Source organism: Macrotis lagotis, chromosome X, assembly GCF_037893015.1.
Source record: "Macrotis lagotis isolate mMagLag1 chromosome X, bilby.v1.9.chrom.fasta, whole genome shotgun sequence".
Lineage (NCBI taxonomy): Eukaryota > Metazoa > Chordata > Mammalia > Peramelemorphia > Peramelidae > Macrotis > Macrotis lagotis.
The window spans coordinates 668402807-668428636 of record NC_133666.1 but is presented as its reverse complement, the minus strand read 5'-3'; the positions used below and the strand labels follow the sequence as shown (position 1 = coordinate 668428636).

Genomic DNA, 25830 nt, shown 5'->3' with positions numbered 1-25830 from the left:
AGTTACAATAATAAAATTTTATTCTAGATTAAGTAGAAAGCCACTGAAGCATATTGAGTCAAGAAGTAATCTATTCGGTCTTGAGAAAAATCATTGGGCAGTTGGATGAAGAATGCAGAGAAAGAGAGGGCAAGGAGACCAATTAGAAGTCCATTATAATCCAGCAAAAAGGTAATAAGGCACTGTGTGTGTGAGTGTGAAAGTGAGTGTGAACGTAAGTGTGAGTGTGAACACCCACAGCCACAAAGGAGGAGGTAGATGGAAGAGATGCTGAGGAAGACAAGATCTGATAACTGAACTGTTTTTGTGAGGAGAGGTTAAGTGAAAAGTCAAGGGTAACTCTAAAGTTACTAACTTGGGAAAATCCCTCAAGGGAACTAAGCATTCAAAAGAGAAGGTGGGTGGGGAAGGTGGGGAGGGCAGCTAGGTGGGGCAGTGGATAAAGCATCAACCCAGGAGTAAGGAGGACCTGAGTTCAAATCCAACCTCAGACACTTAATAATTGCCTAGCTGTATGACCTTGGACAAGTCACTTAATCCCATTGCCTTAATTTTTTTTTTAAAAAGAGATGGGCTGGGGGGGGGATAAGGACCTCTATTTTGGATATGATGTGTTTCAAATATTTGAGATATATCCAGTTTGAAAATAATTCAATAGGCAGCTGGTATTGTTGCAAGACTCAATAGAAATATTGAGGATCTGAATCTTCTGCATGGAGATGATAATTAAATCCATGGGGATAGACAATTCCCCAAGTTATCAAGGAGTAAAGAAAGAGAAGTAAAGATGACCCAGGAAAGAACCCTGAAGTAGCAGGTTCTCATAGATGTGATTATGAGACTCTAAATAAATGCAAGGAGGTTTCAAAACAGGTAGGAACAGAACCACAAGAAAAGTAATGTCATGGAAACCCCAAGAAAGGGAATCCAGGAAGCTCCAGTCTAGAAGGTGTCAGCAGCATCACATAGAGCAAAAACATCAAAGAGCATAAACAATGCAGAAAAAAACCATCAATATGGAAATTAAGAAGGCAGAGATTACTTTGGAGAGAGTAGAGTCACTTGAGTGAAAGGATTAGAACAGACTGCAAAATATTGATAAGTGAGATGAGAGACAGTGGAGAAATATGGACAGTTTTTCCAAGGGAAAGAGAGAGATGATGGCAAGGCCTATGTAAAGTTTTTTAAGAAGAGGGTTTAGTTGGGATTGTTTGTAGAAAGAAGCAAAGGAACCAGTACAATTAGACAAAGGGAATGTGTTTTGAAAATGGATTAGGGGGCAGCTAGGTGGCGCAGTGGATAAAGCACCGGCCCTGGAGTCAGGAGTACCTGGATTCAAATCCGGTCTCAGACACTTAATAATTACCTAGCTGTGTGGCCTTGGGCAAGCCACATAACCCCATTTGCCTTGCAAAAAACTAAAAAAAAAATTAAAAAATTTTAAAAAATGGATTAGACATGTTTCATTTAGGCACAGAGGAAAGAAGTCCAAGAGTGACCAATTTTGGCTTGATGCTATGGTTACTCCCTCACAGATTGTTAGTGAAAATTCTTTTTAGGTTTTTTTTTTGGTAGGGCAAATGGGGTTAAGTGGCTTGCCCAAGGCACACAGCTAGGTAATTATTAAGTGTCTGAGGCCGGATTTGAACTCAGGTACTCCTGACTCCAGGGCCGGTGCTCTATCCACTATACCACCTAGCTGCCCTGACCTCACATATTTTTAAACAAACACTATTACCTCTTAGCAAGCAGCACAGTGCCAGGCACTGTGCTACTTGCTAAGGACTAAATCAAGGCTTATTATGTCACTGGACTATGTGTTTTCAGGTGTGAGTCAGCCTGGATGGCCACTGAGATTCTTCCCAACTCTGACATTCTCTGATTCTGTAAGTGGGATCAAAGACAAAACAGAACTAACCTCTAGAGGGACATTTTTTTAGCTGTCAGGTAAAATATGCATTAGACCTCTGGAGTTCAATGGGGAAGAACTAAGAGTACTGGGAAAAAGTGGCAAAGATCCAGATATAGTCTTGTTATAAGAAAGAATGACTTAATTCAAGGTATTTAAACAAAAGTGAAATATCCTGTCTCAGAATGGAATAGTTCCCCCTCACTGAAGATCATCAAACAAAGGTCACCCAATCAGCTGTTGGATATGTTGTGATAGGTCTTCTGGTGGAGTTACAGGTTCAACCCATATGATCACTGACATCCTTTTCAGCAACTAGAATCTATAAACAGCAAAAGACCTGTCAAGCCCAGTGTTTGTAGTCACTGTATCATTTAGAGTTAGTTGACTGACATGAGACATATTGTTTCAATGTTGCCAGCTAAAATGAAGACCATAATACAAAATAAACAAAATTACTCTAAGACCTAATCAGATAACCTTCCTCTCTCCCCCATTCAGTGCCATCATCTTTCAGCAAGACTCTCTAGTCTTTGCTACTTATATGGGTTCTTGCTTCTCTCTCTGGACTTCCACATCTATTTCTTCATCTTCTTATTTCTCTCTTTCCCTATCCAGTCATTCCCTCTCTTAACTCTCCTCTCTTCTTTAGTGACAGGCTTAGACTACATATTATTTCATTTCTACTTGTCCTCACTAAGCATAGAGTTCTCAGGGGAATTCCCTTTTCCTTTTGGCACCACCACCTTCGAAAAGAGAAGATTTTATTTATTGATTGACTGATTCAGTGGCCAAAAGGAAAAGTTCCCTATCGATGGGAGTACTAATTATTTCAAATACTTTTCAATTAAAGGCCTATGATTATAGCACCTAGGAGTCAGAATTATATAATTTAACACTAAAGCAGAATTTTTATTACACTCAAAAGAATCAGTATTACAATGAAAATATGACCCTTTCTAATTGATTTAATAAATGATTTCTATGGTTCAGCAGGGAACTGACAAGTGAAATTAGTTTAAGCAAAATTACAATCATGAACTTATTAACATAGTCACAGTTCAACTTTCTTTAGTTTGAGTACAAAACAAATCTTAAGCAAATGAAATTGATGAGGATTAAAAAGATGAACCAATGAGAGAAGAACATAGTAAGGGAATCAAAATCTAAATTGTAATTATAAAACATTTAGAAATGTGAACAACCAAAAAAGAAAATACCTGGTTTGGTAACACTTTCATGGAGTTGATATTTAAAAATGATTTTTCCAAAGTCATAGGCAAAGAGTCATTCATGTCCTTTTCTTCTAGTTTCCAATAATCCATTCCTAACAGATAAAAGAAAAATGAGTGAAAGAGAGAAGGATGCTACTGAAGGAGAAGGAAAATGGGGAAAAGTAAAGTATCTAAGAAAAATAAGGTAAGAAAAACATAATGTAACTTATTGTCACTCAATCAACAAACATTTATTAAATGCCACAAATTGGTTGAGGCACTCTGTCTAAGCTTAGGAACATTCTCTCCCCTCAATGAGTCTCATCTTCACCTCTTAGTAAAATAACCCAGATGATCTCAATGATCCCTTCCTGACATGAGACTCTACAAGACCAGCAAGCATTTTTTAAACCACTCTGCTATGACCTGGGGATAGAAAGACAAAAAAGAAAGAATTCCTGATCTTAAGAAGTCTACTTTTTTTTTGTTTGTTTGTTTTTTAGATTTTTGGCAGGGCAAATGGGGTTAAATGACTTGCCTAAGGCCACACAGCTAGGTAATTATTAAGTGTCTGAGGCCAGATTTGAACTCAGGTACTCCTGACTCCAGGGCCAGTGCTCTATCCACTGTGCCACCTAGCCTCCCCAAGAAGCCTACTTTTTAACAAGGAGAAATAACACCTAAATACAAGCAGAGACAAGAAATATACAAGGAAATTTCAATGAGATATTAGTAGCAGGAGAGTACTGAAAAAGAAAGGTGTTGTGAAGGAAGCCAAACTTGAGCTAAGAAGAAACCAAGGTATTTTACAAGTTGCAATGAGGAAGGTGCATTCCAAGTATCAGGGAGAGCCAGGGCAGAGACCAGGGATGAGAAAAGCAAAATGGTCTGGTGTACTGGACAGTAAAGTACAGTCCTTAAAAATAAATAAATAATATAAAAAGTATCTGTGTTTAGGAAATGAATACCTAAATGATCAAATCATTAACTAAGAATGACTACAGAAAAGTTTAAAAAGAATTCATAGATATCATACCTGGTCCTTCAGGTGCCCATGAACTTGGGCTTTCATTTGGTTTAGTAAGGTAAAAAGCATGTGGATATGTAGCAGCACTGAAGTCAGACTACAATTCAAAAAGACAAAATATTACTAGAGAATCAAGCTAACCTGATTGAGCCCAGTTCTCCAGCCCACTGAATGAGTTTTATTACAAACAAGTCCCCAAAATGTTTACAAAAGAGTGAGAAAATTTGCAGGTACAAAAAGTTGCAACAAGGGAAGAGTAAAAAAATGGAAGATGTTCATCCCAAATAGTCGATGATTAATTTGTTATGAGATCTACTCCAGTAATTAGGATAAGTTGTTTCTATTCTATGAAGCTAGATAAGAACTAAACCAACTATCATTTAACAAATTCAGAACTAATATAGCTGGTCCAGCAATGAACTTAAAACCTTAAAATGATTTCCATGAATATACAAATAGTAGATAAAATTCAATTTCAAAACCAAGAGAGTAGTAATCAATGCTAAAGCCTAAATGGAAAAATTCTTATCTTGATAACTCATTAGAAATCTCAGTAGGCCCAAGGTGCACAGCAACAGTCCCAGTTTGAAGATAGCTCCCACAACATCCAGAGTTTTCCTAACCATTTACTCCTAAGATGACTTTCTTAAAACTCCAGTCCTGAGAGATTTTTTGTTTTTTTGTTTTAAATATTTTATTTGTTTTCCAATTATGTACAATAGTAACTTCTACTTCTCATTTTTTGAATTTTACACTTCCTTCTTCCCCCCACAGAAGACAGTCTGATAATCTTTACATGGTTTCCATGCTATATATATATATATATATATATATATATATATATATATATACATATATATATATATATTGATCAAAATTAAGTATGTTGAGAGAGAAATCATATTCTTGAAAAGAAAATATTAGAGACAGCAAAATTATATAGTATATAAGACACTTTTTTTTTAAATTGAAGGTAACAGTCTTTGGTCTTTGTTTAAACACCACAGTTCTTATTCTCCATCCTAGGTACTCTAAAATTGTCCCTGATTATTGCACTCTTGAAATGAGCAAGTCCATTAAGGTTGATCATCACCCCCATGTTGCTGTTAGGGTGTACTATGTTCTTCTAGCTCTGCTCCTCTCACCCAACATCAATTCATGCAAATCTTTCCAGGCTTCTCTGAAATCCCATAGGAGGGGGGGTTTTTTATGTTAAATATGTGCCAGGAAGGAAGATAAAATGTCTTAGTTAAATAAAGTACTACTCTCTTTTTCATCAGTCAAGAAAATTTAAAAGCACCTACTTCTTTCAAAGTCACCTCACCAAGTAACAAAGATTCAGTAATTGAAAAAAAAGTAAAAAAAGTGGATCATGAAAAAACTGATGGAAAAAATTTAATTTTACTCAGTTGCCATTCAGTTTCACTATTCTTAGAAAACAGAGCATCTATTGAAGAAAAAAGGTTTGATTTTTAATGAAAAATAAAGGTATGGAACAATAAACAGTTCTTTTAAAAGATCGATTCTTGGGGTGGCTAGGTGGCACAGTAGATAGAGCACAGGCCCTGGAGTCATGAGTACCTGAGTTCAAATTTGGCCTCAGACACTTAATAATTACCTAGCAGTGTGGCCTTGGGCAACCCACTTAACCCCATTGCCTTGCAAAAACTAAAAAAAAAAAAAAAAAAAAAAAAAAGGTAAATTCTTTAAGCCAATAAAGTTATCACAATTCAGATTCAAGTACCATTCCTCAGTCTCAATAATAGTGTTTAAAAGAAAAAAAAACACAAAGATAGGTTGAGTCAGGAAAGGATACCATCCTTTGTAGTATCTAAACTAAAACCAGCTCCTTTGAACTCATTAAAATCCTAAAAGAAACCATCAAAACCATAGGACCTCACAGCCCAACATGGTATCAGGTCTTCAAGTCCAGTGTCCTTCAATCTCAGATAGAAATTATAGGTCTTGAATTGACTTAGAAAAATCAAAAACTAACATTAGCTTATCTATTTTTCAATGTAGGATCAGGTCAATCTCACCAAGAAGTTTTTCCAAAACCCTGATCCCAAGTCTCTAAAGGTCATCTCCAGCTAGAGAATTCACAGGAAAGTCCATTCATTCTACTTTTGCATACTTTTAATCACAAGGATATTTCCATAGATCAAGGTCAAATCTCACACTGCATTATCTATACTTTGCTCTTAGGTCCTAGCAGAATAAGACTAATCCCTTATCCATTCCTAAGTCCTTCAATCTTTTCCTCAGTGAAAAGTTTACTCTACCTCTACATTGGGGCTTCCCAAGAAGAGAGCATCTGGCTAAATGACTCATTGGTCTGATCCACTATGAACCTACCTTAGTAATTGACTCCTCATTTTGCAGCTAATCTCATGTACACTCCACAAAACCAAAAGGCACACAGCTATGATATACTACATGCTATGATATATAATCAGCAAAAAACAAACCATAAGAAAATCCAGTCCCTCAGCTGAATTTCATAACAAAATGGATTTTATATTTTACAAGTTTACAAGGATGATCAACTAAGAAGGATTGCTCACCTCAGCAGTACAATAATCAATATAAAGCACTTGTGATGGAAAATACTATCCATCCAGAGAGAGAACCATGGAGTCTGAAGGCAGACTAAAGCTTACCATTTTCAATTTTTAAAATTTGTTTTATGTTATTATGGTTTTTTTTCCTTTTTTGGTTTGATTCTTCTTTCATAGCATGTTTAATATGGATATATCTTTAACAAAGTTTTATACATGCATAGCCTATATGAGGATTGCTTTCTGTCAGGGGGAGGGCAAGTGGAGGGAGGGAGGAAAATGTGAAACTCAAAAGCTTACCAAAAAATGATTTTTTTGTTTTTCTTTTTGCAAGGCAAGGGTTAAGTGACTTGTCCAAGGTCACAGAGATGGGACTTGAACTCAGGTCCTTCTGTCTTGAGGGCCAATGCTCTATCCTCTGTGCCACCTAGTTGCTCCCAAAAAAATTATTATTGAAAACTAACTTCACATATAGTTGGAAAATAAATGTTTTCTAAAAAAAAAAGCTTACTAGAAGTGGGAAATTCTCCAATACAAACTGGAGATAGGTTAAAGAAAGGCATCCCACTAGGTGATTGAGAACATACTTGTTGGCTATTCTCTGGTTTTTATTCAATCAGTCTAAAGTCCCTTCAAATTAGGCAAAATGTTTTCACCCCATATCATGTAATGGTCATACTAGAACCAACAATGTATTAAAGGAACCCTAAATTTGGTTTGTCTTATCTCAAAAAGGAAAGTTAAAGTTGGGTTAATGTTGCTTTCTACACTTTTTATTTTCCAAAACCAAGAAGACAAGGCAGCTAGGTGGCACAGTGGATAGAGCACCGGCCCTGGAGTCAGGAGTACCTGAGTTCAAAACCGGCCTCAGACACTTGATAATTACCTAGCTGTGTGGCCTTGGGCAAGCCACTTAACCCCATTTGCCTTGCAAAATCCTTAAAAAAAAAACAAAAATAAAAACAAGAAGACCTGGCAAATCATTATAGACTGAAGAGAAGAAAAATTTCAAGAAAGAGAGTAAATAGCATCTTATTTACAAGGCTGAGTGAACAGCCTTTATGATTCCTGCTTCCTGGTAGGTTATAAAAAATGCTCTTTGAGATAGCAAAGGAGAGATTTGTAATGTGAATACAACTATAGAATTTTCCAAAAGTTTATAAAGAGACAAAACTTTTCAATTCATATGTACTACACTAAAAAGTGAAACTTTTATGATAATTGAAGTCAAACGGATCTTTTATTTTTGCCACTTATATGATACATAGGAAGCAGAAACCAAGGGACACTGACTGGAAAAGTACTTTAAAATTTCTAAGCCTAGGGATTTATTAGCTATCCTTTAAGAGATCAAGTGCTATGGCAAGAAACAGGGATTGATAAATTAAATTCCTATTTTAAACAACTATTTGAGTATTTCTTTTTTTTTTCAGGTATTTTTTTTTTGCAAGGCAAATGGGGTTAAGTGGCTTGCCCAAGGCCACACAGCTAGGTAATTATCAAGTGTCTGAGGCCAGATTTGAACTCAGGTACTCCTGACTCCAGGGCCGGTGCTCTATCCACTGCGCCACCTAGCCGTCCCTATTTTAGTATTTCTAAAATTTTGATAAATGTTTAACAAAATGATTTATTTTCTTTTTTTCTTTGCATTTCATTTTCTTTTTATATAAATATTTTATTTGTTTTTCAATTATATAAAATAGTAGTTTCTACTTATCATTTTTTGTAAGGTTTTGAATTTTACAATTTTTCCCCCCTTCCCTTCCCTCCTCCCGACCCCCCCCTCCCGCCACGGAAGGCAGTCTTTACATTGTTTCCATACTATACAATGATCAAAATGAATGCGTTGAGAGAAAAATCATATCCTTGAGGAAAAAAAATTAAGAGAGAGCAAAATTATGTAATACAAATGTTTTTTAAAAAAATTGAAGGTGGGTGGCTAGGTGGAACAGTTAATAGAGCACTGGCCCTGGAGTCAGGAGTACCTGAGTTTAAATCCAGCCTCAGATACTAAATAATCACCCAGCTGTGTGGCCTTGGGCAAGCCACTTAACCCCATTGCCTTGCAAAAATAAAAACTAAAAAAAACTAAAAAAAAATTGAAGGTGAAACTTTTTTTTTTAATTGAAGGTAATGCAAGTCGTTCCAGGCTTCTCTGAAATCCCATCCCTCCTATTTTCCATTAGAACACTAGTATTCCATAACACACATATACCACAATTTGTTTAGCCATTCCCCAAATGATGGACATTCATTTGATTTCCAATTCTTTGCCACCACAAACAGAGCTGCTATGAATATTGTCGTGCAAGTGATGTTTTCACCCTTTTTCATGATCTCTTCAGGGTATAGATCCAGTAGAGGTAATGTTGGACCAAAGGGCATGCACATTTTTATTGACCTTTGGGCATAAAAATGATATATTTTCAATGTACCAAAATTAAATTAATATAGCTTCCAATAAAAAAATTTTTACTTAAGTTTAAATTTTTCAGAGTTAAATTAATTATTCTATTGTTAGATGTCAAGATTTGAAACACATGGAATGACAGTGGCTATAAAAATGACTTAGAAATACTATCTTCACCTAGCTTTTACTTAAAGCCACCTATATAACAAATGTTTATGGCAGCTCATTTCCAATCTTTACAATCCGCCCAGAAGAACTGCTTGTCAGTTAAATTAAAAGTAAAATAAGATAAAAACAGAAATAAGGATAACAATGCACTATTATCAATATTATTAGTTTAGAAACATGCCAGTTTGAAGTTATCACCTACATTCTCAATAGTTGTTTTTTTCCTTTGTTCATTTCCTTGAACAGATGTGATAAATCTATCTTCAACATGCATTCTCTTTGGTTGATTTTGTTTCAATTTTTGTGCCCATGATGTTAAAGATTTGCTGAAAATTAAATAGTAGAAAACAACTTAGTCTTTGTCTAAGCCTTGATGTTCTGGAAGGAGAGAGGGAGAGGGAGAGGGAGAGGGAGAGGGAGAGGGAGAGGGAGAGGGAGAGGGAGAGGGAGAGGGAGAGGGAGAGGGGAGAGAGAGAGGGAGAGAGAGAGGGAGAGAGAGAGGGAGGGAGGGAGAGAGAGAGAGAGAGAGAGAGAGAGTGAGTGTGTGTATATGTGTGTCTGTGTGCCTTTGAACTTAGTTTTTCCCCGAAGAGTGGTGATGACATATCATTATCTTGCATTTATCTGTCTTTTTTTGTTTATTCTCCCCTAGCATACACATACACTGGCTGGTGATGACTATGCATTTTGTGGCCATGGAATACATATAACTAATTGGCCCATGCAGACTGATGTTTAATCTAAAGTAAAAATACTACCCAAAATAATGTCTTTAAGATTATTATACTAACCAACAGAAAGGGTATATGCATTGCATTTCACTTTAAGCAAATCATTTGCTTAAACTGTAATGTAAATATATGCATTTATTATATACTAATATATAATACATATATCCATATATAAAACTGAGTTTTACAAAACAGATAAATTGGGCAGTAACTTCCTATTTTTCAAAAGAGTATTTGCTTTGCAAAAGAGATTAACCAGGGGGCGGCTAGGTGGTGCAGTGAATAGAGCACCGGCCTTGGAGTCAGGAGTACCTGGGTAAATCCAACCTCAGACACTTAATAATTACCTAGCCGTGTGGCCTTGGGCAAGCTACTTAGCCCCATTGCCTTGAAAAATCTAAAAAAAAAAAAAAAAAAAAAAACCAGAGAGAGAGAGAGAGAGAGAGAGAGAGAGAGAGAGAGATTAACCATCAGTTCCTTTATTAAATAATTCCCTGGAGAAATAATAGTTACATATATATTTTATTTTTTTAAGACATGAAATATATAAAGAGGATACAACTTAAAAATATTTCTCTACTTCAAACATGTATATCAAAATTTTACCATTGAAGAGATGTAGAATTGTAAAATAAGGGCTTTCTAAGTTATTTCTATTTTAAAAATACAACTTATAATAATTAGCATAAACTAAAAGGAATTCAGATTTCATTTTATAAGGTGCATTTTTAATCATCAATTAACAAGCACTTATTAAACAATTCCTGTGTGTCAGTCACTACTTTAGCTCTATCTAGATGCTAGAGACACTTTAGGGTAATTTGACTGATCATCTCTACTAAAGAGTCCTATTCTGTTGCCTAATGGTGACATAGAAATGATTCTGAGTTCTCATGGGTTATGCCTCGAGGCACAAAGAGCCAGATCTGGAAAGTCCTATTTTCCAAACTGCAAAGGCTTCAGGGAAAGGACAGTGTGTGTGTGTGTGTGTGTGTGTGTGTGTGTGTGTGTGTGTGTATGTTATCTAGGAACATGTGGCAAATGTGCTGTCCTATCTGTGTCTAGGTATTTATGTCACCTAGAAACCAGATTTAGTTAGTTGGAAGGGTTTCTCCCTAAATTGACATTAATGGCATCAATTTTTCTGGCCACAATCCTCAAAGGCTATCTAATCCTATATGTTTGAGAGTTTACCATCAGTATCTGTGCCCAATTGATGTATCTGGGGAGAAAGCAACCATAACCAGGAAATCACAAATCTTTGAATATTAAAGTAATCTGACTAATTAAATTTCAACACTACTTAGTAGAATATGTATCTCTGAAGACTAACAAGTGAGTTGAGAGAGAGAGAGAGAGAGAGAGAGAGAGAGAGAGAGAGAGAGGAGAGGGAGGATAGGGAGGAGGAGGAGGGGATCAAAGTTAGGCCACATAATCTTGCTTGACAGTCAATTCAGGACAGCTCCTTGATCTTCACTACCTTTGTGAGACTTGGGAGTATGCCCTTCTCTAGAGAAAAGTAAATAAAAAACTTTCTTTTGCTCAGAACAGTCACTGAAGATTTTGTTCAGTGTATTTTTATCACACACACTACCTATAATTTAAAGGTTCTAAATCTAATAAATATTTCAATTATCTGCTTGGTACTCTTTTGACAATATTCCAACTGAAAATATTTATAAAAGACCTTTAACTTATTAATAAAAGAACAAATAAAATTGTTTTTCAAAGCATGAAAACTGATTACTCACCCGTTTGATTTTCCACAATGTGCTTCAGAAATATTATTTTCACTGGTAAAATTATGTTCGTATTCACTAGGAAAAATAGAGACATCCTCGTTGAGTGCTGAGGCATACTCTTCAGTAGTCTGGATACATAGGCTCTTGTTCTTGACATCGTTTCCAAAAGAATCCTTCTGGGGCATAGGGGTTATATGTTTGACTTTGGAAATGTCTTTGTGCTCCTTGAATTCTTTTGACTCTTTAGATTTGTAAGGATTTCGTTCTGAGATAAAAAAATTACTATATCCAGCACTGTTCATTGAAATACTATCCATAATGCTGTCTTGATGTGAAGAAAATGTTTTTGGCCGAATTTCAGTTTCTTTAAGTTTATGATAATTGATAGCGTAGTCATTTCTTTCACAGCTTTCAGAACACAACCCCATTTGATTTTCTAATGTAGAAAAACTACTTGTCAGTTTGTCAGGGGGATGCCTGTTGTTGGAAGGCCATAAAACATTATTCTTCTGAAACTTAACTAAATTTCTTATCTCTTCCTCAATATGCTGAAAATAAAATGTAGGAAAATTTGTAAGAAAAATAAGAAAGCACGTGAAAACAATGTCATTCAAACTTCTTACAATTATTCTCATATTTTTACAAATATGCTCTAGCTGAAATATTTATTCTAGGATACTCATTTATTCACATAAGACATAACATATAAGTCAATGCAGTTCAGAGGGACAGCAAAGTGAAAATATAAAAAGGCAAAGAAGAGTTAAACATACAAACAAGTTCTCATTTCGGTTATTGAATTGTTGTTGCTGCCCATCAATCTGCTGCTGTTGTCATGCTTCCACCAAACTGAACAGCTCTAACCACTTAGCCTAGTAAATTTTAAAAAATCATGATTCAAAAGAGAAAATTTTGTTCTTATCATCTGAAGAACTACAAGGCCACAGTAGCAGCAATGTTTCATAACAAAATGTGTTATAATTGAATAAGCTACAATAAAGAATGTCTAAAAATAATGACTAAATACAGTCAAATACAATCAAAACAATTGTAATACTTTTACTAGGGTCTCAGAAAACAAATAAGAATATCTTCAAAATGACCTTCATTATCATATAAAATATTCTATTTCTGGTAATTTTCCATTTATCTTAATACTTTGGCTTGAAATTTTCCTTAAGCTTCATTCTCTCCTTATTCCACCCATATCAAAGAGTTAATGACTTTTGAAAAAACATTTAAAGGTTCCTAGTGAAAGAAATCCTATACCATAAACCCAAAGAATTCTTCTATACAGTGAATAATTACTACAAAATATATTCTTTAAGTTGATATGATCATACACAGTGTGTATTTCAGGTAAAACAAGAGATAAATAATCCCCTTTGGCAGACTAACAAAGATATTCTTAAATGCATAAAATACATAGGATTAAAAGGGAAACCAGAGATTAGTCATAATAAAGATGCAATTTTTTTTAATACAGGTTCATTGACCCTCTAAAATCTAATCCTTGCCATACATGGTTCTTGGGGCACAATGATTGGTAGCTCCCTTGCAGTTTTCTTTAGATTTTTCTATTGAACTTAAACTTTTATTAAACGCCTACTATATTCAAGATACTAAAACTACAAAGAAATGTTTTCAAAATGGTTTTTGCCTCAAGGGGTTTTACACTTTCTCAGAATTCTTTCACCAATTGTTATAAAAGGGGCAAACACTAAAATGATTATGTCCACAGCAGAACAGTACTAAAAACCAAAAATGAAAAATCTAGTTGCATGGATAGTCTGTATTCAATAGCAACTCATTTTTTCAACATTAAAATTCCTATGGTTTCAACAAGTCTAAATTATGTTAGCAATTAAAGACTTCTATGCCATATAATCCTTAGGAATGATATAAATCAAATTAAAGAAAATATCAAATTAAATATTACACTGTAGATGTGATCTGATCAAGGCACACTTTACCTTAAGGTAAGAATAATTTACTAAATAAATAACAATGATATAAGAAATCAAGAACAAATTTATACCACAAGTTCCACCTTTTTTTTGGTGTTTTGTATTAATGAAATAATCTTTCAGGTGGTTAAATTTGTGCTAAAAAGTTTCTTTCTCTATTCTCCTACCCAATTTGAGGGAAATAGTTTTTCTAATTTAAAATTAGTTAAACTGACGATAAAACTTGAGAAGTACAGGAAGGTCTCTCACAGAAAATAAAGTATTATTTAAGTGACATTATTTCTCCTAAACCAAGTAACTATGGAACAAAGTATGCTAGGAAAAATTGAACCTTATTTTTCAAACAAGACTAAAATCTAAGTATGTAATATAAACTAAAATAGGAAAGAGACTATATGAGGATTTAAGGAAAAAGGGGGTTAATAGTAATGCAATAAAATATTTGGAGTTTCTTCAAATGAAAAACAAAATATATATAGTCAACTAAAATACAGTGAATTGGGCAGCTAGGTGGCGCAGTGCATAGAGCAAGGCCCTGGAGTCAGGAGTACCTGGGTTCAAATCCGGCCTCAGACACTTAATAATTACCTAGCCGTGTGGCCTTGGGCAAGCCATTTAACCCCGTTTGCCTTGCAAAAAATAAAAAATTAAAAAAATTAAAAAAAGAAATAGTGAATTAAACAAAGTCAAAACAGCAATATTTTATTAGACTGGGGGAATGAAAAGAAGCAAGCATAGGAAACATGAGTGCTGATCTTAGAATAAGGAAGACCTAGCTTCAAATTTCTCCAACACCTTCTATCCACTCTTCTTTGTATATGTTATACATCCCATCAAAATGAGAGTGTTTTGAGAAAAGGAACAGTTGTTTGTTCTGCCTTTCTTTGTATCATTAGCACTTGGAGTAGAGTCTGGAACAGGGTAGGCACATCATAAAATGCTTGGTGACTATCTAACTCTGTGTGTCCATGAGTAAGTCATTTCTTCTTTCTAGCCCTAGTTTCTTCATCTATAAAATGGGGATAAGAACTAGTACATTAGTTCAACTGAGATAACATACCTTTATAAAGCACTCTGTAAATTTGAAAGCACAATAGAGATGTTAGGGGAAATTATTATTATTATTATTATTCTAGTATATACAAATCAAAATGATTTGTGCATGCCTGCTATGGCACTATATTGTTACTATACTTTTATTACTTTGGGATACAGATTTTTGGTTTTTTTTTTAGATTTTTCAAGGCAAACGGGGTTAAATGGCTTGCCCAAGGCCACACGGCTAGGTAATTATTAAGTGTCTGAGGCCGGATTTGAACCCAGGTACTCCTGACTCCAGGGCCGGTGCTCTATCCACTGCGCCACCTAGCTGCCCCTATGGGATACAGGTTATTGAAAAGATTAATTGTTCTTCTATATCAGACATTTTGTATATAAAATATCTCAGAGATACATTAAGCACAGATGTATTCTCTCTTAAATATTTTATTCAAAACTTGCTATTAAACATATGTTTAATAGAGGCTAGTATAATTAATTTATAAGATAAAAATATAATTGGCTATTTTGAAAAGTTTTTCTTAAAAGGCCTATCATTTATTTTTGGTAAATCTTAATATTTCCATTATACATACATTTATACAATATGCACAACTACTTGGTACTCTCAAATTATATGTAATTCTTAGCTATTTAGCTTTGAACTAGATTTCTTTTTATTTAAGAGTTTTTACTGGGGCAGCTAGGTGATGCAGTGGATAGAGCACCAGTCCTGGAATCAGGATGACCTGGGTTCAAATGCGGCCTCAGACACTTAATAATTACCTAGCCATGTGACCTTGAGCAAGTCACTTAACCCCACTACCTTGCAAAAAAAAAAAAGCTTTTGTATTATATCATACTGCCCAAATGAAAACAGGGTTTTTATACTTTGTATCTATTTGCACAAATGAAACAGAAACATTAATGACACTCTCAAAAATCTCATTCAAATAGATGAAAAGATTATGAAAGGATTAAGACCTTAAAAATCCTTCATTTTACCACAAGGAAGCTGAAGTCCAAAGAGGATGTCCAACAACCTGAGGATAAGTGGACTTAGATATGAACCAGAGGTGAATTCAAACAAAAGTTCCTTTTCTTCAAATTCATTTTAAAAAGTATAAAACTGTTTAAGCAATTCTTCACTTGGTGAATTAAGCACCAAACTAAGTACTTCTCCCAAATTCAAGTAAAAATGGCTTGATATTTACTACAAACAAAACTAAAATGAGAAACAGGAAGAACAATTCGGATGCTTTCTTGGGATTTAAAATTGAGTTATCAGGCGGCTAGGTGGCGCAGTGGATAGAGCACCGGCCCTGGAGTCAAGAGTACCTGGGTTCATATCCGGTCTCAGACACTTAATAATTACCTAGCCGTGTGGCCTTGGGCAAGCCACTTAACCCCGTTTGCCTTGCAAAAACCTAAAAAATAAAATAAAAAATAAAAAATAAAATAAAATAAAATAAAATTGAGTTATCCACAGGGAAAACAACTGAAAAGTAGCAGTTCCTAGTTAAATATACAAGTTTCTCAAAATTTACAAATCCTCATCTATTTATTATTTCAAGAAAATGAAAAGGTCTGCTTGTTTTTATCATTTTTAATAATAAATCAAATTTTTATATTTAAAAATAATTTTAATGATCAATGTAAAAACTTCAGTAAACACTCATGGAGAATAATAATGCTAATAATAACAAGAACTTCCTATGTACCAGACTTTGGGCTAAGTATTTTATAATTATTATATCATTTGAACTTCACATCAATCCTGGGAAGGAAGGAGTTATTTATGATTCCTATTTTGCAAATGAGGAAACTGATGCAAATAAAGTTAAGACATTCAAATAGCTAGAAATAGCTGAATTTGAACTCAAGGAAAAACAAAAAATTAAAAATTTGAAAACTATTAATTTTTCAACTTTAAAACACATTTCACTGACAAAACTTCAATAATGTCTTATAACACAACTCCTAGTTATAGTTTTCAAGGATCTTTCAATTTAGACCACATTTTATCTACTCTTTCATTATAATATGAATTTGCTGCTTGAAATCTTCATCATGAAATATTAATTTGCTTTTCTTCAATACAGTACTAAACATAAATTTTACAATCCTCATCAGTATTTTGAAGCAAACACATTCTTTTGGCCAAAAGAATCCAATACTAGCAACTGCTATAGAAAAAAACCTTTATTATAATTTAAATGTCATAATTTCTAGCCAATAATGAAAGATTTTGAGAAAAAATTTCAATATACAAATAAACTAAGACTACTATTGCTCTATATGAAGAGTTCATATGAAATCTACATTCTAAAGAATACTCAGTGACATGAAGAAAAAGAGAAAAATCATGGATAAATGATAGGGTACCAAATGGAATCTTTGGTTTTTAAGTATTTTTGAACATCTTACATCAAAGAGCTTTTATGCTACCCTGCAGAAAGATATTATGCAAGTACAAACTCAATACAAGAACAAATTATTATAGAATATATCTACTTATTGCTAAGTTATAAAGATGAGCATTTTGCTTTTCTTTCATTCGCTAAACATCCAACAAATTAGACAGAGAGAGAAGAGGAGGAGGAGGAGGAGGAAGAGAGAAGGAAGAAAGGATGGAAAAGAAAGTACCAAGTTATAAAGTCAAATTTTTCTCTTCTTTATGACAAATTCTATGGAACCCTCCCAAAGCTACCTCACACTTCCTCCAAATTTCAGAATCCGCCTTGCCACAGTTTTGTAGATCTTGCATAAAAGAGGTTAGGACTTCAACTGCGCTTTTGAATTACAGAGATCCTGGTCTTCCCTGAGAAAGAGGACAACCCATTTGCACTGAGGAGGCTGTTTCTGTGGAAACATAAATAATGCAAAAGTTTTCTTCATTCTACTGAACTGTTGAATAATTCACTAGTTCAGATTAATCTAAGCAGCACGAAACCACAATTCTATTTAATGGGATCTCATTTGCTGAAAATCTGACCAGAAGATTACACATAAGAATAAGAAAGAAATGATAGCTTTTTATTTTTAAACACAAGTCAAAAATATTTCCTCTCAAAGATGTCAGTTTTCTGAAAAAATAATAAATTAATGCAACTTCATGTCAAATTAGCCAGTTTCTCACACCTAAAGTATTATTAAACTTATTCCAGAAAACATTCTGGAGCTTTACAGTAAAACCTTTTCAGCTGGAATTCACTAATTTAGTTCAATAAACATATTGGAATGAAATTTATCCTAACTATACCTATGAATAGGTGTGCTAAGCAAATTAATAATGTAAACAAAAAATATTTAGCCCACTAATGTAAGTTTAAAAGCTTTTCCTAGCACAAAAACTGTTCAAATCTAGTGCCACAGTCCAAGATAACTTGCTTCAGATTTTTAATTTCATCAGTCAAGCTGCAGAACACTACTTAGCCTTTTCTCAGTGAAGCTTACATTAATCTAAAAGAAATCTGTCTTACCATCCATACTACAAAAAAAAAAGAGTGAAAAATACATACTGCAAGCTACTGATAAGAAATCAGTCAAGTTAGTTCATCAATATATATATATATATATATATACCATGAAAATACACTAAAGAGTTGGAAAAGGAGCTGAACCCAGAATTCCAGTAAAAGTTGGGCTGGAATGACTGAGAAATCACACAGTACATCCTATGAGGCCAATCTCTTCATGCCGTTCAAAAGGTTCTTCAAGACCAATATTCTCCACATGACACTATACAGCTATGTATCACAAAATACCATGACCTCAAAAAGAATCAAAATTACAAATCCAAAAGGAAAATGGAAAGCTACAAGGTAAGAATAAACTGATTACAATAAAAGAGACATTTTTCAAATACATATATGACCAGAAAAGGAAATGGTCAGTCATGAACAAGAATGAGTGCTCAACAGATGAACAAATGGTCCTCACAAAATATATACAAGTTTAACATTTTTATTATATATTTTTAATTTTTATTTATTTATTCTTATTTTGTACAAATAATGTTTATACATTACTAAAATATTCTTGTTTAAGAGTAAACATAATACCCCCCTCCCTCCAAGAAAATATAGACCCACACAAGCAACGAAGGGGAGAGAAAAAATAAAATTAAAACTAATAATAATAATAATAATAATAACTGTAGGTATGGCCAGGTGGCGCAGTGGATGGAGCACTGGCCCTAGAGCCAGGAGCACCCAAGCCCAAATCCGGCCCCAGACACCCAACAATCACCCAGCTATGTGACCCCATGCAAGCCACCCCAACCCCATTGCCCTACAAAAACCAAAAAAAAAAAAAGACCCAAAATAAAATAAAATAGTAATAATAACAATAATAATAATAATAATAATAATAATACTAGGGGCGGCTGGGTGGCAGACAGATCACTGGCCCTTGAGCCAGGAGCAACCAGGTCCAAATCTGGCCTCAGACACCCAACAATCACCCAGCTGTGCGGCCCCAGGCAGGCCACCCAGTCCCATTTGCCCTACAACACCCCCCCAGAAAATAATAATAATAATAAAAAATGTGCTTCAGTCTGTGTTCCAACACAACCAGCTCTGTCGCGGGTTGATCATATTCTTTAGGATAAGTCCATCACAAAAGTTACTTCCATATTTTTCCACCGCTGGCATTGCTGATTGCAACTCCCTCCATTCATACTTCTCCACTACCATGTACTATATTTTCTTTCTCCTTTCACTTTGACTCTGCTGTAGGGTAGCTGAGTGGAGCAGCAGACAGATCCCCAGCCCTGGGGCTAAGAGGCCCCAAACCCACATACCACCCCTTGCTCAGCATCTACCTGGCCCTATGGTCCCAGACAGGCCATCCAATCCCAACCCCTTACAAGAAGTAAAAAGAAAATGTGTTCTATCTGACCACTCTTCCCCATGGTCCATCCTCTCCTCCATCACTCACATACCCTCCCCTTCCCCGTCCCCCTCCTCTCCTTCTTACTACAGATGTCTATACCCCATTGAGTATATATGCTATTTCCTCTTAGCCACCTCTGATGAAAGCAAAGATTCCCTCATTCCCCCTTGCCTTCCCCCCTTCCATATCATTGCAATAGCTCATACTTCTCCACTACCATGTACTATATTTTCTTTCTCCTTTCACTTTGACTCTGCTGTAGGGTAGCTGAGTGGAGCAGCAGACAGATCCCCAGCCCTGGGGCTAAGAGGCCCCAAACCCACATACCACCCCTTGCTCAGCATCTACCTGGCCCTATGGTCCCAGACAGGCCATCCAATCCCAACCCCTTACAAGAAGTAAAAAGAAAATGTGTTCTATCTGACCACTCTTCCCCATGGTCCATCCTCTCCTCCATCACTCACATACCCTCCCCTTCCCCGTCCCCCTCCTCTCCTTCTTACTACAGATGTCTATACCCCATTGAGTATATATGCTATTTCCTCTTAGCCACCTCTGATGAAAGCAAAGATTCCCTCATTCCCCCTTGCCTTCCCCCCTTCCATATCATTGCAATAGCTCAATGTAATAAAGAAAAATCTTATTATATGAAATCCTCTCCTTTTTCTTTCTCCCATTACATTTCCCTTTTATCTATTGACTCCATTTTTACATCACATTATATCTTCAAATTCAGTTTTCTCCTGTGCTACATCTATAAAAGCTCCTTCTACCTGCTCTATTAAAAGAAAAGGTTCATATGAGTATTATCAGTGTCATTAATCTATGCAGGAATACATGTAGTTCATCATCATTAAGTCCCTCATATTTTCCTCTTCTCCTCCATTCTCTATGCTTTACCTGAGTCCTGTATTTGAAGATCATACCTTCTGTTCAGCTCTGGCCATTCCAACAGGAACATTTGAAATTCCCCTGGTTCGTTGAAAGTCCATCTTTTTCCCTGGAAGAGGACATTCAGTGTTGTTGGATAGTTGATCCTCAGTTGCATTCTAAGCTCTTTTGCCTTCCAGAATATTATATTCCAAGCCCTACGAGCTTTTAATTTATTAGCTGCTAAGTCTTGTGTGATCCTGACTGCAGCTCCACGATATTTGAATTGTGTCCTTCTGGCTGCTTGTAATGTTTTCTCTTTAACTTGGGAGTTCTGGAACTGGGCTATAATATTACTGGTGGTTGGTTTTTTTTTGGGGGGGATCTCTTTCTCGGGGAGATTGGTGGATTCTCTCCATTTCTATTTTGCCCTCTGCTTCTAGGATATCAGGGGCAATTTTCCTGTAATAATTCTTTGAAAATGATGTCAAGGCTCTTTTCTTGATCATGACTTTCAGGTATAACAATAATTTTTAAATTATCTTTCCTAAATCTGTTTTCTATATCAGTTGTTTTTTTCAATGAGATGTTTCACATTTTCTTTTAATTTTTCATTCTTTTGGTTTTGAAGTAATGAATCCTGATTTCTAGTCTTTGTCTGAAGGATTTGTTTCCCTCAGAGAGCTTTCTTATCTCCTTTTCCATCTGGCCAATTCTGCTTTTTAAAGCATTCTTCTCAATAACTTTTTGAACTGTTTTATCTATTCGAACCATGCTGGTTTTTAACATGTTTATTTTCTTCAACATTTTTTTGGATCTCCTTGACTAAGCTGCTGACTTCTTTTTCATGTTTTTCCTGCATCTCTCTCATTTCTTTTCCCAATTTTTCCTCTCTTCCTCACTTGATTTTCAAAGTCTTTTTTGAGCTCTGTCATAGCCTGAGCCCAATTTCTGTTTTTGTTGGGAGTCTTTAGATGCAAGAGATTGTACTTCCTCATCTTCAGGTTGAGTATTTTGATCCTTTTTGGGATCATAGACAAAGTATTTCTCAATGGTGTTCCTCTTTTTCTCTGCTTACTCATTTCTCCAGCCTGTACCTGGTCTTGGGGTGCTTCCTGAGCTTTTGAGTATTGTTGAGACACCCCACCCCCACAAGAATCTCTGTGTATGAGGCTCTGTCTTCCCTCCTGTCTGTGAACGACCATAAGCGTCCCCCTCTGCCACGGGGCTGAGGTGGGGGTGGGGGGGCTGGTGTTCTATGGGGGGCCTAGACTGTGATCAGGATCTGAATGTGGTCAGAACCCCAGAGTCCTGTTCCAGGGGCAGAGGACAGAGCTCTGCAGTCTCTCTCTTCACTCCCCTCCCTCTGCTCAATGGGCTCATGCCCTGGGGGGGGCTCCTGCTTACCAGCTCCACCTGCTTCTGTTTCTTGGATCTGGGCTGCCTTGGCCATGCTGCTCGCTGTGTGCTCTGAGGGCTGGGCTTCATGTGCTCGCTCTGGAAGAGGTCCCCTGCTGTTCTCCCAAGTTGTGCCTGATGCTCCCCGGGTGTAGATCAGGAAACTGCCCCCACTGCCATGAGCTGCGGCTCCCAGCACCCTGGGGCTGTCTCCGGGAGGCTGAAGTTCCTTTGATCTGGCAGGCCACCCCTCCGATCCTGTGGAGCCAAGCCTTTCTGCTCTTTTCCACTGGATCCCTCTGTGGGTTCTGTCTCTCAAAAATTCAGTTAGAGTCCTTAGTTTATAAGTTTTGCTCCAGAACAACTGAGAAAAGGTCCTCTCCTGTCGCCATCTTGGCTCTGCCCCTATTATATATTTTTAAACACACATATGTAGTATATATATGTGTATATATATGTGTGTGTATATATATATATATATATATATATAGTGCATATGTGCACACACACAGAGAGGGCATATATTTACATGTGTGTATATATATGTGTGTGTATATATATATATATATATATATACAAACACATATATCATAAAAAATTAGATGATTTATGGAAAGATGTGACCAAAAATTATAAGATGATATATGGATTGTCATTTAAACCTCTATGAGTATCCACATCAATCCACCATACAGAACATCAATTTTGTTTTGAAATTGTTGTTTAAAAATGTGGCATATAATAAAATAGTTTTAAGTATGATTTTTAAAAAGCTAAAGGATCAACACATTTATGATATTTTAAGATGTAGAAGCTATATTACATGTTAGGAATATTTTTCGACATGAAGTATAGACTAAAATCTCAGTGATCAAAAACCCTTGGGAAATGAGTCAAATTGAGGGTTCATCTCTTTTAAGCATCAAAAATAATTATTTTTAGCCATATTAAGTAGAAATCTCTCCAAAGTATTTTACAATTACATGCTTTAGAGTCAAAAATCTTTATGAACAAGTGTGCCATACAGTTGTTAAGATTTCTAAAACTTTTTATATCAATTATCTCAATTGCGCTCTGACATAGTAAAATAGTCTCATCTTTGAAGCCCTGATATATATGAATTCCTTGAAAGTAAATTAAAGCTCTATTGTGTGTGTGTGTGTGTGTGTGTGTGTGTGTGTGCGTGCACGCACGCAAGCCACTTCCCTTAATATCAGGATGTCAATTACTTATCACTTCTCATATTATCAACTATCTCTTACTTCCCAGATTATCAATGTGGCTGCCAGAGGACCACCTCTCTCTAAACCTCTAATTTGCTGTTGAGTTGACCAAGTTGATCAAAACTTTTTATGAAATAGACTTTAATTAAAGAACTACTGTCTTCTGAGTCAAGTATGTAGACTTTGTGATATCTATTTTAGATGTTCAAAGATTTTTTTCATTTTTTTCATTTCTTTGAATCTGTCACATTCTAGATACTACTGCTGAATAATAGGAAGGGTTATTATAATATAAACTATCAATTTTGTAATTCTAACATCAAAATGTGGAAATAATCTTTGAGGAGAGCCGAGATATAAGACTGCAAAGAAATGTAGTTTTCCAAAAAAAAAAAAAACAAACCAAGAAACAAAAACCTCATGTACAAAGTCACCATTAGAAAAACAAATTACTATTTTATCTGTTCCCCAGATAAAAGGAAGATTTTAAAATATCTCTTGAAAATGTGGGCAATATGAAAGGGGAGAAAAGTAAATAAATAGACCTAAATAATTCCCAGGTCTATTAAAATATCACTAAAAATTAAGAATATCACTAAGAAATGCAGTATTTAAAGGGCAAAAGATTATGATTTAAGGTAAATTGGTGTACTAATCAAATATGAATAATAAATATCTATTGTTCAAGATGTTTAATAAATTAATGAATTGAACTGTTTAATTGGTTAATATATTACTATATTATATATATATAACTGCTTTTTTAAAAATTTCACTCTTTTCCATTGTTACCTGTTAGTATTTAAGCTATATCCAACAGAACTGGGAGTTCTGACATCAGATTCTATAGAAGATGGAAAGGTTTCTTGTTTAGTTTTCACCAAGTCCAAATCTTCCATAGTTTATGTCTAATAGGAATGCAGTTACATTCTCTTATTTGAAAAAAGTAGCTTGACTTCACTGTTTGAAGAAACTGAATCCGATTCATCTTCAGGTACTTCATCATCTAGGGACATTTTCAGTTTCTAACATTCGGAAGCATAAAGTCTTAAGCTTCCAACAGATTCTGAAAAAATGAATGGAAAAGACTTAAAAGATACTAGATATATCTTCAGTTCTTCCATGATTGGATACATTTCACTTTTTTGCACATAAATCCACATTTCAGGTGGAAGCAGAAAATAACATCACCGTTTTAGTGATATTAATGAATTTTCTTTTTTTAAAAAAAAGGAAAAAGTTAATTACCATAACCAAATAATTCACTTTTAGTTAGGGAACATGGCACAGTAACTTGTTTTGCTATCTGTGGTTTTGCACATAGATAATTATCTGCAAAAACGTCAATATATTTTTTTCTATTTGGTTTCTTTAATTAAGCTCTACAAATTAGAACTGGTTCTGTAGTCAAAGGTTTCTTGTTTTACATAGAGGCAGGCAAACAAATACTATCTCAAGTCAAACGAGTCCTTAAAAAACACACAAAAACCAAAATTAAAAACCTAGAATTACAAAATGTATATTCTTGCAATTTATCAAACAATTTCATCCGGAGGTTGTTTTTTTTTACACCACTTCTCCCCCCCCCCCTTGAGATCTACTCATAAATGGAGCATGATTAGGAACACCGGCCCACAACAAGGGCATTTTCTTTTTTTTTCCCTAGGTTTTTTTTTTTGCAAGGCAAATGGGGTTAAGTGGCTTACCCAAGGCCACACAGCTAGGTCATTATTAAGTGTCTGAGGTCGAATTTGAACCCAGGTCCTCTTGACTCCAGGGCCGGTGCTCTATCCAATGCGCCACCTAGCCGCCCCAACAAGGACATTTTCTGGAAGCATAAATAGAAGAATGAAAGGGGAACAGATCCAGCTAAGCAGATTTCTCCTCAGTGGCTTGGACAGTCACAGCAGCTGACCAATACCGTATTTTACAAAAGAAAAAAGGGGGGGAGGGGAGGCTCAAACAGCATCTACACTAGCCACAAGAAAAAAAAAACAAGTCTGGATTCAAATCATCTTGCCTCTTGTGTGTTGGATTCCTATCTGGAGCACAAGTCTTCTGAGAAGCTGTAACTGCATGTCAGATTATTCCTTTCCCAGTGACGTAATCTTGATGCAGCGGATGGAGGTGGAAATTCCAAGCTGGTTTTCTAGTCAGGAGGAAGAGAAGGAAGGAAGGAAGGAAGGAGGGAAGAGACCGAATAACCAGGGGCTCCAGGTGGAATCCGTCTGGAATCCGCCAGACTGCCAATTCTGCCCCCGGAATTGGGGGGTTTGGCCTTCCTCAGTCACAGGACTCGAGTTCTTCACCTGGCGAAGAGGAAAGGGAGGGGGTGGGGTGGGGGAAGGGAAAGGGAGGGTGGAAATGAGGCCATCAGGCACCCCCGCCCCCCTCGCGCTGGCCTCGCGCTCCAGGTGGGAACCGGCAAGGAGGGGGAGGGAAAGGCCCGCTCCGTCACCCCGAGTCCGGGTCACCCATAACAAGTCAGGCCGGAGACCACGGGCAAGGGGGCACGCAGATGGTAGGCGAATAAGGGCTGAAAAGGAGAGCCCGGTGGGCGGAGGGCAAGGCCAGGTGGAAGGGCCGAGGGCGGCTGGCAGGGAATGCAGCCGCCGCTGACAGCTCCGGCCCGCGACCTCCGACTCGGATCCACCTCCGGGCGGCTCCTCCGTAAGCCCC

At 36.0% G+C, this 25830-nt stretch overlaps 1 protein-coding gene across 1 annotated transcript in view; it reads right to left on the bottom strand.

Annotated features, from left to right (window-relative positions):
* The window catches only part of MPHOSPH9 (M-phase phosphoprotein 9), a 50891-nt gene extending 28794 nt beyond the window's left edge, over positions 1-22097 (bottom strand). Inside the window, 8 exon segments of the mRNA XM_074205447.1 lie at positions 3130-3236; positions 4160-4247; positions 9489-9612; positions 11769-12307; positions 17475-17561; positions 17563-17626; positions 20587-20660; positions 21938-22097. Coding sequence (XP_074061548.1) covers positions 3130-3236; positions 4160-4247; positions 9489-9612; positions 11769-12307; positions 17475-17561; positions 17563-17626; positions 20587-20660; positions 21938-22018 — 1164 coding nt within the window. The 5' untranslated portion in view covers positions 22019-22097.
* Between the last annotated feature and the right edge of the window lie 3733 nt (positions 22098-25830).